Below are 13,758 nucleotides of genomic sequence, written 5' to 3' on the forward strand. Positions count from 1 at the left end.
AAAAAAAAAAAAAAAAAAAAAAAAAAAGGAAACAAAAATTAAAAGCTGACAACACCTTAATGAATCAGCAAAATTGCAGCTTTATGCGCTGCAGACCAATGGTGCTTCAACAATGCTTTATATATATATATATATTTTTTTTTTTTCTTCTTCTCCTGCAAAATTCAATATTTTGCAGGAGAAATAACTCAGCATATTTGAAGCTTCACATTAGCTTCCTTCCTCAACTCAAGGTTCATGCTCTGACAATATCCTTCAAATAACCACAGATATTGATGCTTTTAGTCTCATGATCAACTACTCAACTCTTCCTCTCTCTTGACTTCATCCTTAGTCAACGACGCACGTTAGTGGTCTTTGCAATCTGCTAGTTAACCGTGATAGTCCACCTCTTGTGGCTGGGCTTAGTAGTTGAGCCCCTTGGACTGAGTTCATTTTCTTTGTTTATGTAGTACATTTGCAGCCCATTTGTTTTATTTTAAGGGGTCTGGACATTGTCAATCCAATACGCTTTTCGAGGCCCATCCATAAAAATCATCACTATCGAATGTCGAACGCAAGTGAAGAGGTCAATTTGATTTAGACAACCAAAACCCCGCCAAAAGTTAGACACACCAAAATTAATTGAAAATGAATTTATTTAGGCTTTCAATCAACTATTTTGGTTGCTAATAAAATAAAATCTACAATATTTGCTCTAGTTTCCAAGTTAATAATTGAAATGATGGGTGAAACACGATAAACTGCGCAAATGCCGTAGTCATTTGCCATGAAGACCTCCTGTAACAGAATTAATATGCACTAAGACTTTAAGAACAAACTCAATGACTTGGAGATTTTTTTAAAAAATTTTTTGTCAGATTTGCCAACAAAAAAATTTGACAACTACCCTAACGTGTAACCTTCTTTTTTCTCTAACATTCTCTTACATCACCAATAACTCATGAAAAAACTATGAGAAAACTTTCATTGGAGTTGCTCTTAGTTCGTCTAGAGAGGTTATCCACTGAAATTTGGTAATGAGAGTGTTTATTTTAAATGAATAAAGAAAAATCTTTAAAAAGGAAGAAATGGTGCTTTGTGCTCATTTGCACTAATATTTCAAATGAAAAACGATAAATACCTCCTTCTTTATCATTTTTCAACTTTCATGCATAAAGAATGAAGACTGATAAGCATCATTTTCTCTAAGTTAACTGCAAAGAATGACAGAAAGCTTTTACTCTAATGCAAGATTGCGACCCTGAAATGAGAAGGCTCCTGTGCAACCATCATGGGTCTTGTAATTTCATGTTCAATCAAGTGAATTGAATTACCATAAACTGTTAACATTAATAATGTCCCTTCCACTCAGAAATGAGAAGTACATACCACTAGTTTCTAAGTTAAATGAGAACTGAAAATCCTATCTCATCAAGTAATGCAATGTTTTCATTTTATAGCAAATACAAGGAAGGCTACAAGAGTACCTGTCATTTTTTATGCCATGTTGATTACATCTTTTGCCTTTTTAATCAATAGCAGTAAAGGGAGCACACATATCATCAAAATTTGTGAACCCCTCCCTCCTGTTGACACTAGCATAGCAGGTAATGGCATATATAATGGAGTTATAACCAACGATATCTTGCCAATTCTCAACCATATCCTGCCTGTTGATTTGCCAACCCGGCCTTTTAGTCCCTTCGCTAGATCAGAGGCTCAAATTGTCAAGTTTCAGAAACCTTTTGAATGTCGAAACTGTTGATTTTCAAAAGGCAGATCAACAGGTGTTGCATTCGCATAGAACTCTTCCAGGTTATAGAACTCGCGTTGTTCAGGCAGAAATATATGTACCACTACATCACCTGGAATTGATAGAAATATCAAACAACAAATCATTCTCTGTGAAATTCAACATTTGTGCAGAGGGTATTATATTCTTACAGGCAACGCAGCTGAGTACTAGATACACAACTCATTGCCTCATTAAAGTTGGATTAAGTTACAAACCAAAGTCCAGCAACGTCCATGAATTTGGCTTTGTATCTCCAGATGCAGCTCTTCCATACTGTTCCTCGGCCATATCTCTTATCCTGGTCCTGCAAAAGAATATCAATTGCTTAAGAAACTCCTCGTAATCTCTAGGAGTATGTTATTATAGTGACGAAACTAGATGTTAAAGGTAACAGTTGTACCCAATGGCATCAATTTGTGGGCGGGAAAATGCAGTGGCAATGATGAAAAATCGAGTCCAATAAACTAAGGGCTTCACAAAAAGAACTTTTATGTCAGCAGCCTTCACCTCATTTGCAACTTTAGCCGCTGCTACAGCAACTGTAGTAATGACATAAAACATCAATAAATAGGCAGAAGGCCAGAGGATTAACACCAGATAGAGCTGTACACAAACTCTCAAAGTGCAAGAAAAAAGGAACGAACACTAGATAGTGTTGTTAGCAAGGTGGGAAAAGGACTGGAATTTTGCCCACAAAAAGGTCAACCAAAGGAGAGGAAAGTATTGCAGAAAAAGTAAATGACGCAATCAAAACTGGGAGAAGCTTACATGATAGGCTTTCAGCATCATCATCAACCTCCTCACTAGCTGATTTGTTGTCATTTCTTCTATAAACCACCTTCCCATATTTCTCAATCAAATCATCAAACATATCATCTGTATCCTCACTCATATTCTGCATTAATGCCAGTATTAATATTAATCAAAATGCACAAGTCATACTCATCACATACAGATTTCTGAAAACCAATTCCAGCCCTGTGACTGACAAAATCTTCATCTAGCCATGAATTGGGTAACTTAGGAATCTCATTTGCCCATGGGAATTGAAAAACTTAGGACAACTCAGTTGGTTCCTGGGTGATAAATTGTGGACAATATCACAGTATCGAGCCTCCTCAGTATGGGAGTTACACCCAATGTAATGGGCTCTTGTAGGCACTAGACACCATTCCTCCCTACTAATGGGCCGAGTCGGCCCGGGGTGTGGAGGCTGGGATGAGGTAATTTCGCCTTTTGTGGGCAAGGAACCTCATTATTTAGACCATAAAGTGAATATTAATTCGACATTGAAAGAGTAACAGCATAAATTAAGCCAATCCATTTTATGCTTCAAGAGTACAACAACAATAAACTGACCTAGTTTCCCAGGAATTCAGAATTTAAACTTAGAAAAACTAAAAACCAGAACGGAATTCCAGATTATCAAGTTAATATGAGCAAGGAAATTAAAGAAGATATAATTAGTGAAGTAAAAAGGAACATACAGAGCCAACTGCCGCCATTCGGGAAAACACGGTAGAGCAAGGGCGGGCAGAGGATTTGTTGCGACATATAGGAGGGATGAAATTCCTTGCAGAGCTAAGGAGAGCGAAAACGTTAGAAGACGAAGAAAGCGAGCGTTTGGAGGAAGGCTTAGCATGGAGCGCCGGCCGGAAATGGCCGGAAATGGGAATTCCGGGCAATGATGCGCAAGAAAGAAATGCTCCGGTGTAGGTTTCCATTTGGGTAATCCAACTTGAGAGGAAGAAGACACTTCACTGATCCGCTCGCCTAAAATATCATCGGATATCTTCCCAAAAAAAGTAGCTCCCCTTCATGGGTTACTTGAATACCCGGACCCGATTTCTTTGTATGATTTATAAGTATGGATGTTTTTTTTTTTTTAATAAAAAATATATTTATGATTCTATTCTATAAATACAGAGTATTATATATTGATTAAGTATCATGTTATAAATAATATAAATATATGATCATTATCTTTTAGTGGTTTAGTAGTTTTCTTAGATTTGAGAATTTTATATGTTGTATTACCTGATCAACGAAATTTTTCCCGAGCATTTTATTTTCTATCAATTTTCAGCTTTAGTTTTCTTTCTCCTCTCTCTGTTTATCTTGGATTGTATAACAAAATTTTCACTAAAAATTAATCACGCAAAGAAACGCCATAACTCGCAACACGTTATTGATTAACACGAAATTGCTAATTATCTTCAATAAACTATTGTTTATAACTTTATATATATAAATTACTTTAAAAAGAGCCAAGATTTAGATATTGCATAGGGCCTCAATTTTTATTGAAACGGCCTTATCTAGTGTACCCACAATCTAAGAGTACTTTGCCTAGTTTTAAAGACATCAAGTCAAATGGTTTCATATTGAAATCATAACTCTAAATAAAATGGAGTATCTCATCGTGACGCAATTAGTTGATGGATAAAAATAAGAGGTTGAAGAACTTGTTTCTCTATCCTTTGGGTTATATCATACTTACATTCGGCCTAGTAATTCATGCAATGCATTAACTATGACATTTAAAAATCAATATTCTTTCCAACTTTCAATTTTAATTTTCTTTCTCATCTCTCTATTTATCTTAGACTGTGCAACAAAACTTTCACCAAAGATTAGCCACACGAAGGAACATCATAACTCACAACACATCAAATATTTTCTTATATTATTAATTACTATCTAATTTTTTTTTTTTGAATTATGAAGTAATTAAAAGAGTGATGAGAAAAATATAAATAAAGGTGATGTATTTAAAACTAAAACATACCATTGTCATGTTGAACTTATAAACAACTAATCATGAATAGTCTTAGAACTTAAAGTCATATACTCAACTCTTAAATAGAAGGGGTGAAAATTTCACGAGTATCAAGCCACAAGGCTCTAGAGAAAGAATATGAAGTTTTGTATTTGTTTATGCAAAATGCAACTAAACCACATAATAATAATAATAATAATAATAATAATAATAATAACAACAACAACAACAACAATAATAATAATAATAATAATAATGTTTTGACAAGAATCTGAGAAAAACATGCAACCACTACTCAAGGGTGTTCACGAGTTTGACTAAAAAGGTGTTAGACAATAATTGAACTTGTGATTTTTAAGTACAAGAATTATGCTTTACTTAACTTGGGCATTTTTATAGGACAAAAAAAAAATTACTACCTCCGTCCCAAAATGGTTGTCTGGTTCGTTTAACGAGGCTTGACTGAAGTAATTTTTAATTCAATTTTTCATATTATTAAGTTTAGCATTAATATATAAAATTTATATATTTAGAAACTATATTAAAAGTACTATTAAACACAAAAAAATAAATTTAAAAATAATAAAAAATTACTAAAGAAAATAAGCAAAGAAGGAAGAGTTGGTTTGACCAATGAATAGTAGATAGGACAGGTAAAATGCGACAGAGGGAGTAATTTTTTTGGGTGACAAGGAAAATCCTCTATATGCACGGGATAAGTCATGCCTTGTGATGTTAATTGATAAAGAACCACAAAAAGGTAAACTAACATAAATTTCTCATAGTTGATCGGTTCAAACTAAGAAGATAAATAGATGAATTTTACTAAGGGTTAGAAATATAGTGTTGTGAGGTCCCATGGTCTAGTGGTCAGGACATTGGACTCTGAATCCAGTAACCCGAGTTCAAATCTCGGTGGGACCTTGGTTTTTTAATATTTTCGGTTTTTAACTTCTTGTGCCTATGGGCCGTTTGGGATCAAGCAACTCTTTCTTGTTGCTATAAACATTTACAGAATATTTTGAAAGATTGATTGCTTTGGATTGATTTTGACGGAGTCCAATCTCACGAGTACTTAGAGTTTTAATAAATTATTGTTATTATTAATTTTCTGCAATGTCGATTTGTGTCCAAAATAACGTCGTTTTGTTTAAATTAGCATGATTTTTAAAATTTCTGTTTGGTCAACATTTACCTCATCCTTAATTATTGTGAAATAATTTTTTTCATGTTAAATTTATTAAGGTTGGGTTAAAAAAGTTATTTTTGTAGACAATTGAGGGGCAAAAAAATCAATTGAGCGACGAAGAGGAATGATTGTATGTTTGACAGACAAAAAAATATTATTTTTTTATAATTCATGTGTGAAAAGAGCTATTTATTTATGATTAGTGGACAAAAAAAATGCTTTCTAAAAAATCATGAACAAAAAGTGTTATTTTCTCATAATTAATGAACAAAAAAGTATTATCTTCCTATAATTCATAGATATAAAGTGTTATTTTCCCATAAAGTTGCAACACCTAATTCACTAATAAGGTGAACTATTTTATTTGTACTGTATTTTTTTTTCCTAAAGTTCATCTTATAAGAGCATCACCATCAGTGGTGATTTTAGGAGATAATGTCAGATAAATACCAACATGGCATGAGAGAGGAGAGGAGAGAGTGTGGGAGGGGAGCATCTGCAAATGAAGAGTTTATTGCAGGCCAATGGGCCCCACTGATGCAAAGCATAAGTCATTTACGCACGAGTGAGCGCCACTTACTGCATACATGACTTTCTGTATATTTTATTTATTTAATTTTTTTAAATCATATTTATTTTTTTCCTCCCCTCTCATTTTCTCTTTCTTAATCACACTTACAAAAACTACTCAAAAAAACCGCAAAATTACTCCATTGATAAGGATACCATTATAATAACCACCACCTAAGCAGCTTTCCATTTTAAATACCACTAACTTTTTTTACTTTTCTCAATTTACCATTTAATTCCAATTCTTTTTAGGAGGGAGGGAGTGCATCTACATAATAGAAAATGCTACATGCTCTTACAATTGTCACCCACAAAACAAAAAGTTCAAGTATGAAACATCAATTTTCAAGCAACTGTTGCCAACAAATAGAATCTAATACATGTATTTGCTCACTGTAATTCTCAAGAAAAACAAGAGATTTATGTATAGATTACAAATAAATAAACCAAATAGTGAATGTAGAGCAATGGAGGATAGATGACAGAATGATGTTATTGGTTTACAAAAATATAAAATGGAGTAAGAAAATTGCCATAAATTCTACTGGACGACTTCAACTTCTAAGTTCACCCATGGTAGGGACTAGGGAGATGCTGAAGAATTCCCCTTAGGACTCACTATAGAGACAAAGGCAGAACAAGAATACAATCAGCAAGCAGCATAAAGGACTGTAAGTTGTCCTATGTGTCCATTTGGGCAATATCTCAAAGGATGGAGTGATGGACTCGATAGTTCAGAGACCAATTTCCAGTGGCAAGGGACAATTGTCTGCTTCGATCACTTCAAATATGGAGCCTGCACAGTTGCACAAGCTGTTTCAGCAGGTTCCATGGAAGTCAGCGCCCTACTTGCTGACCACAAGACTAAAGCCATGTGGCCAACCAGAGAGCTCACACAGTGTAGAAGAAAAGAGGGTGACATGCGACATGCCTTTGATGAAGCGGGTTAACGGACAAATGAACCAGCACTTGCATGCTTGGATCAGTTTTAACAACATTTTCGTTTTCTCATTTAACAGCACGCACACCAACTGTTTTGACTCGGAACCTATACTGAGGCTTAGGTTCATCTTCCTCATCATCTTCTTCTTCTTCGCTGGACTCATCTTCAACCCTGTCCCACCGAGAGTAGTCAAGACGTGAGTGTCCTTTTGGTTGTGGGATAGCTTGCCATCCTGCAGATTGTTGTTGAAGTGATTTCTCAAGGTTCTGAACTTGAGTGGCAACTTCAGTTGTGGGAGTAACCTTCCCAGAGTCCACTTTCTTTTCACTTGCTACCATGTGCATTTCTTTTTGAAATTCATCATCCTTGTTACATTCACTGCTATTAGTATGTTCTTCCTCATCATCTTCAAGCTCTGCAACATCTTCCTCATCATCTTCAAGCTCTGCAACGTCTTCCTCATCATCTTCTTCAAGTTCTACTTCAGCTTCAGGTATTGGAGCTAGTGACTTCCTTAAACAAGAAGAAGATTAATCTCATATAGATTGGGTGCACATGATGCTATAGACTACACCACATGAGATTTTAATTTCAATATTTAATAATGCTAGAAAAATCACTTCTCTTCTTTAATAATGTTGCTAAACAAGTTGGGCTATGTGCACCCACTGGGCCAAGTGTACAAGTCCCCCCCCCCGCCGTTAGGTCATTGCTTAAAGCCCCACAAACCAACATTCTCTGAAAGTCGGGGTGAGGTAGCATACAGCTTCCTTCTACATACCCTACAGGATTCAAGGACCTTGCATACTGAGTCCAGCTTTTATACATGGTATAACTTTGTAGCAAGTAAAATAGGTCCTTGAAACTTGGCAATGTAAGAATTTGCAAAAAGGAACAATAGCATGCCGCCAATGAACTTGTGGTTGAATGAAAATATAGACCAGTGACTTTAGGATAGGAAATCACACATTTCAGTATTTGACCGCCCAACCCCCCAAAAGAAATGGAACAATAGTGCATGTTTTGTCTATGAGAGGGGAGAGCATCCTCAATATATCATTTTAGAGTGCTGAATTTCTTATAGAATAAAAGGCTACTCCATTTGAACCAAGTACAGATTACATGAAATGGATATTATGTGCACCCTACCCTTTCCCTATAACAAAAGGTAGGCAAGTAAACATAATCCAATAAGGCCGAGATACTACCAGCTGTGTCTTCAAGCGAGCATGAAGGTTCTGATATACTTCTGATGATGGATTCAATTCAATAAGCCTGTTGACATCAAAAAGTGCTGAGTGATACTCCTTGAGAGTGACTAGGGTTTGAGCACGCAACATCAGAGCTCCAGTGTGTTTGTGATCAAGCTCAAGAACTGATGTACATTCATCTGCTGCCTAGAATCATAAATAATAATAAATCAAAGTGGACCTTTTGCTAATCGCCATCCAGAATCAACAAGCAAAAATCTATTGTGTGTGCTCCAAAGCTAATGAATACTAAGCCTCAAGGGTGAATATTATATTTGTATCAAAAATAAAACATAAGTAAAAAAACAATGCTGTGTCAGCATCCAGAAATTAATTAAAAGGAAAAGAAAATGAAAGGAAACAATAAAGAACCTTGTTGAAAAGGTGAAGTTTAAGAAAACAAGCAGCTCGATTGCTGTGGAGAGCAATCTTTTGGGACTTAGTCTTGGCCAAAGAAAGCGCTTCTGTGTAAAAACCCAGTGCTTCCTCATACTTGCCCTCTCTATACATCTGGTGTGCTCTCTCGATCTTATTGATTGGATTACCAGCTGTTGCCGAGGATGCCATATTTACACACAATCTCCCTCTCTCTTATCTGTACTGAGATCCTTCAAATGGATCTACACAAAACAAAATAAAACTATTGAATCTGTAGAAAACAAATTTGTGACATGGAATTAGATCAACCAAACAGTAAAAACGAGCATACAAATTACAAATAATCAGCACCTATCTGCAATTCTGCAAACAGATCTAAGTTGAAGTTCACACAATGCACAAATTATCCAATAAGCTCTTTTTAAGTTCAACTATTTTTATTTTTATTTTTATTTTTTTACTTCAGTTAAATATTTTAAAGGGAAAAAAGCACTGGCAGAGTGGCAGCATATCACGGACTCAGCACGAATTGCACTAAGGCCATTTTGGTCTTCATGAGTTCATGTCACAACAATCGTTAGTTCTATCTTAAGTTTCTTATGCGTTCCAATTCCCCATGTCACCCTACTATTATTTTTGACATGGGGAACCAGAATAACCACTGTAGGGGTCAATTAAAGATGACATTTGCAATACCATGTAACTGAGGGACTGGATTTACAAATTGCTACTATTTAGGGACCAAAAGTACGTTTACCCTATTTAAAACAAACTCGAAATTATTAGCAAATAGAATATCAAGCATTGCTTACGGCTCATCCAATTCCCACTTAGGAGGTATAACCATAATATACAACAATTCATAGAAAGATAATGCTGTCAATTCTCAAAGAAGTAACCATCCACTTTTATGGCAAGCAAAACCATCTGTGTAACCAAAAATATTTGAATTCTATAGATGATAAAATGCCTCAGCAACACATAATTAAATGTTGCATACTTGCATCTACCTGCAAACTAGAGAATCCTAACATTTGCAGTTTAGAGCAACCTCATTAGTGAGGTTTTTTCTAGGCCCCATCATCCACCTCATCATACACTATCTCACTCAATCTCAAAAACCCTTCTCCCCATTAGTTTTAGATTTTTTCTCAGTTTTTTGTAGACCCACCAATTTATTCCACTATATTTTAATTATTTCTTTATTTATTATCATTATAAAAATTATTACAATTATTATTTTTATTATATTTAAATTAAACATATCAAAATTAAAATAAATTTATAATTATAAAATTTCAATTCAAATAATATGGTATCAAAATTATATACTACATTTATACTGCATAACAATAAAATTAAATTTAACAATGTTTTAAAAAAAAAAAAAAAGACAACCAAGTCTTTTCTTTTCTTCTCCTGCAAAAACCAAGTCTTTGCAGAAGAAAAAAACAAGAAAAAACCAAGGTTCCCATTTGTGAAAAACCAATCCACCAGTTTTTTCCTCTGCAAAAACCAACATAAAAACCCCTAATGGGGTTGCTCTTACGAAATGAATTAGAACCAAAGGCATAGTACGAACGTGTCCACATAAAAGAGCAAGAGAAAAGTAGTTGACATGTAAATTGGTAAAAGATTTAGATCATATATAAAATATATGACAAAAGCAAAATATTTGAAGTTACTTAAGAAATCAATCAACTCTCTATACTGTGTTTTTTTTCTTTTTTTGAAAGTTCAATCACTGTATTTTAAGAAGCAAAAAGTACATAAAACTATGAAAAAAAAGTAATCTACTCTCTTTGATAATATAATCAAAACAGCTATTCAAGCTTCACTTTTTTCCAAGTAGTATTATATATTTCATCTTAACTTATCTGAGCAAACCTTGCGTTACTTCCCTATTTTCCAATTTATGGTCTCATTTTGCTGTCACTAGATTCTATAGGAAGTTAAGTAAATAGAAGGAAACTGGAAGCTCCACAGAATATTAATTGAATTTAACTCAAACTCAATACTGTTACCAATATGATAGGCAGCTGCAAGATAGTTAAATGGCTAGATACTTCAATTTGCACCTCATGCATTGATAACAAACAGTATTCACTCCTTTCAAATCAAACTTTAACAGTAAGTCATTGGTAAGTTCAAAGATAGTGGTAGAGAGCTACAAACATGTGAATCATAGAGGGGAGTTAAATATTCTACAAACCTATAAATTAATAATTTGACAACAAAAACAAAGAAATTAATACTCCTTACAATAGCAACCAGACCTAGTTAGTCATATTCAAGTCATAACTAATTAGAACAGCTATAATAACAGAACAGAAAATACTCAAAAGAAATGCATTAGAAGTAGCGGTTCGTCAAGCAAAAGAGCCATAAACCAGAAGCCCAAACACAAGTGTGAAAATAGTCGACACCAAATGCTCACTAATCTACAGGAACAAATGAAATATGATTTTATATGTACTATCCAGAAATTAAAAGAAAGGATATCAATAATTTACAACAAACTCAATATTTGAACAGAATGATGTATGTGTATTGAGTTGTGGTTCAGGAATGATCTGAAAATGGATATTGTGTGCTACCTCCTTAATCGTTAGGGTTTCAGTCGATACTGGAGGACGATGAAGATCCAACTGACTCCGAATCCAGAAATCAGAATAAATACTCAAAATTGCGCGACAGGAGCTTTCATCCGGTCCTAATCTGCAGAAGAGCAAGATCACTTCAAATCCGCAGAACGTCTCGAACTGAGTATTACTTGATGTACAGAAACACTTTGTCTATCATTCAGACAAGCATAGAAGTTTGAAATTTTACAAGAATTGTCCCCGATCATACGGAATTAGAATAGCATCGTATTCAGCTTCCTATTTCCTAAAGCAGGCACTCCATTGTGTACAAGAGTGGAAGAGCCACGAAGAACAATTATTTAAGAGAAAGTCGAGTTTACCCCGGCTCAAATTGATGTAATATAGGGGATATACAAATATGTGAAGAAAAAACAAAACAATCATTTGCTAAGAAATTTGAAATTGATTGGAACCCAATTTTCCACTTCAACCGGAATAGGAATGGGAAAATTTTTCGAAGAGCGAAAGTAAGGGCATAAATTAGTTTTTAGTCGCTTCGCCTGGAGTGAGAAATATCATCACCACCTTTGTATTTTTATTCTTAAAGATGTTATCTTACATTCTTACACTCTTGCAAAGAAACAAGTATGTTCCCCCTCCCCTCTAGAGTTTGTTGCTTTCCTTGAGTTGAGGTTGTCGATCGCGACTTGCAACTTCCTTGATGTAGATGACTTATTCTATTGATGTCTCGTTTATGATCATGATAACAAATCTGTGCAACAAGTTCAGTTTAAGTGTGGTTGCTCCGTTGCATTTAGTTTTATCGTGTACTTATAATTTAAGTGTTCTAGTTAGGCATAGACTAATTTACTGTGATAATTCTGATGAAATTATTTTTTCAATGACCAATCTAGCTTGCTCAACACCAATAGCAATATGTGTGGGAGCTTTTTACCTAAAACGTACTCCGTACTAAATAAAACACATTCATAGATTAAGTTAAACTTTGTGCAATATTAAACCTATCAACACGTACTATATTATGTGATTTATATATTTCATTTGAAGAGATTCTCTAAGTTAGGGTTTCATCACATCTTCATCCAATAGTTAGGGTTATCCCAACTAGAGAGCATCCATCACAAAATTGCCTAATCTTCCACCAATATCTAATATTTTATTTCGATTAAGCCTCCTTTCTTATCACAAATGTATGTCAACGGTTTTCTTTTTGGAAGAAGAGATTATCCACCAAATTTCACATATTTTAGTTTCTGCTAATAGAAGAATTCTCTATTATTAGATTGTTGTTATCTACAATAGTTTTAAACAAATTGGATTTGTTTGGAGTTGGGGAAGGGGAGGTGCTTCTTATTGGTTTTGCTTGTGTGCGCTAAATATTTGACTGCATGAGAAATCTCTAATGGTATCGCTGTATCAGTGTGGATCTCCTTTGATCTCTTGTTATTTAATTTTTTTTTTTTTTGAAATGCCCTTTATTCTATAACAAATTTAATTAGTAGCCCTTTCAAAATTGTGCATCAAAAGTAATTCTTGCTTGACCATCAATGTCTAGGGTTTGTATAAAAATGGTGTTGGGTTGACAAAAAAAAAAAAAAAAAATTTGCATCCAAAATAAAAATAAAATGCAAAGATTTTTTTTTTTTTTTCAAAATGTTACGTATGAATACTAGCTAAAGCATTTCATGCACTAAGATTGTTCATTTTGCAATGCCAAGAGCTAGTAAGTTTCTAATATAATATTTATACTGATTCAAAAAATAGTGTAATCTTCTTAATCCATTATTTTTCTATATATCATCAAAAGAAAATTTACTATGTATTTGATTTTCTCCAAAGCCATACTCAATCCAAGCCTTTGTCTGTGCCTTCAACTTGTATTTGACTACTAGCCCTTTCACAAATATTGGGTGTGTTTGATGGACAGGTTTTGGTTGGTATAAGGTATGGTTATTAAAGTGATTGTTATTTTTTGGTTGACAGGTTTTAGAATACCTTTATGGGTTTGAAATATCTCATTAATAAAAAACTCATACCCTTATTAAATAAGGGTTTCATTTCCCTTCCTTCTTTCTTCCCCAACTATTAATAATCATTCACATTCCACCCTACTACCAAACATGCAAAATACTTTCACCAAAACCCATTTACCATTACCAAGTATTTGATACCTCCGACTCCCATATGTGAACCAAACACACCCATTGTTTGCAACAATTTCTAATACTTTCAATTGATAACCTTGCTTTTCTTTAAAACAGTATCT

General features: G+C 34.2%; 2 protein-coding genes and 1 non-coding gene across 6 annotated transcripts; 1 reads left to right on the top strand and 2 right to left on the bottom strand.

Annotated features, from left to right (window-relative positions):
- Positions 1-1,286: 1,286 nt before the first annotated feature.
- LOC116009701 (protein Iojap, chloroplastic) lies at positions 1,287-3,548 on the bottom strand. 2 transcript variants are annotated; one of them, XM_031248822.1, is made up of 5 exons: positions 3,265-3,546; positions 2,546-2,672; positions 2,178-2,316; positions 1,993-2,081; positions 1,287-1,847 (listed from the first exon to the last, which is right to left on the bottom strand). In XM_031248822.1, the coding sequence occupies exons 1-5, from the start codon at positions 3,499-3,501 to the stop codon at positions 1,717-1,719; spliced, it is 723 nt and encodes a 240-aa protein (XP_031104682.1). In that variant the 5' UTR covers positions 3,502-3,546; the 3' UTR covers positions 1,287-1,716. The 2 variants fall into 2 exon arrangements, 1 of the variants encoding a protein (XP_031104682.1); XR_004096828.1 differs by having other exon boundaries at positions 1,709-1,847; positions 1,927-2,081; positions 3,265-3,548.
- Positions 3,549-5,408: 1,860 nt separating this feature from the next.
- Positions 5,409-5,480, top strand: TRNAQ-CUG. The gene has a single exon. It is a non-coding gene; the product is annotated as a tRNA-Gln (tRNA).
- Positions 5,481-6,646: 1,166 nt separating this feature from the next.
- LOC116011081 (sperm-associated antigen 1) lies at positions 6,647-11,834 on the bottom strand. 3 transcript variants are annotated; one of them, XR_004096968.1, is made up of 5 exons: positions 11,484-11,834; positions 8,881-9,128; positions 8,467-8,655; positions 7,247-7,767; positions 6,647-7,111 (listed from the first exon to the last, which is right to left on the bottom strand). XR_004096968.1 is itself a non-coding variant. In XM_031250594.1 (5 exons), exons 3-5 carry the CDS (start codon positions 9,073-9,075, stop codon positions 7,324-7,326), a joined length of 828 nt encoding a protein of 275 aa, XP_031106454.1. In that variant the 5' UTR covers positions 9,076-9,128; positions 11,484-11,604; positions 11,719-11,828; the 3' UTR covers positions 6,647-7,323. The 3 variants fall into 3 exon arrangements, 2 of the variants coding, with proteins under 2 accessions (XP_031106454.1, XP_031106453.1); XM_031250594.1 differs by having other exon boundaries at positions 6,647-7,767; positions 11,484-11,604; positions 11,719-11,828; XM_031250593.1 differs by having other exon boundaries at positions 6,647-7,767.
- Positions 11,835-13,758: the final 1,924 nt, after the last annotated feature.

This window comes from Ipomoea triloba, chromosome 2 (genome assembly GCF_003576645.1).
Source record: "Ipomoea triloba cultivar NCNSP0323 chromosome 2, ASM357664v1".
Lineage (NCBI taxonomy): Eukaryota > Viridiplantae > Streptophyta > Magnoliopsida > Solanales > Convolvulaceae > Ipomoea > Ipomoea triloba.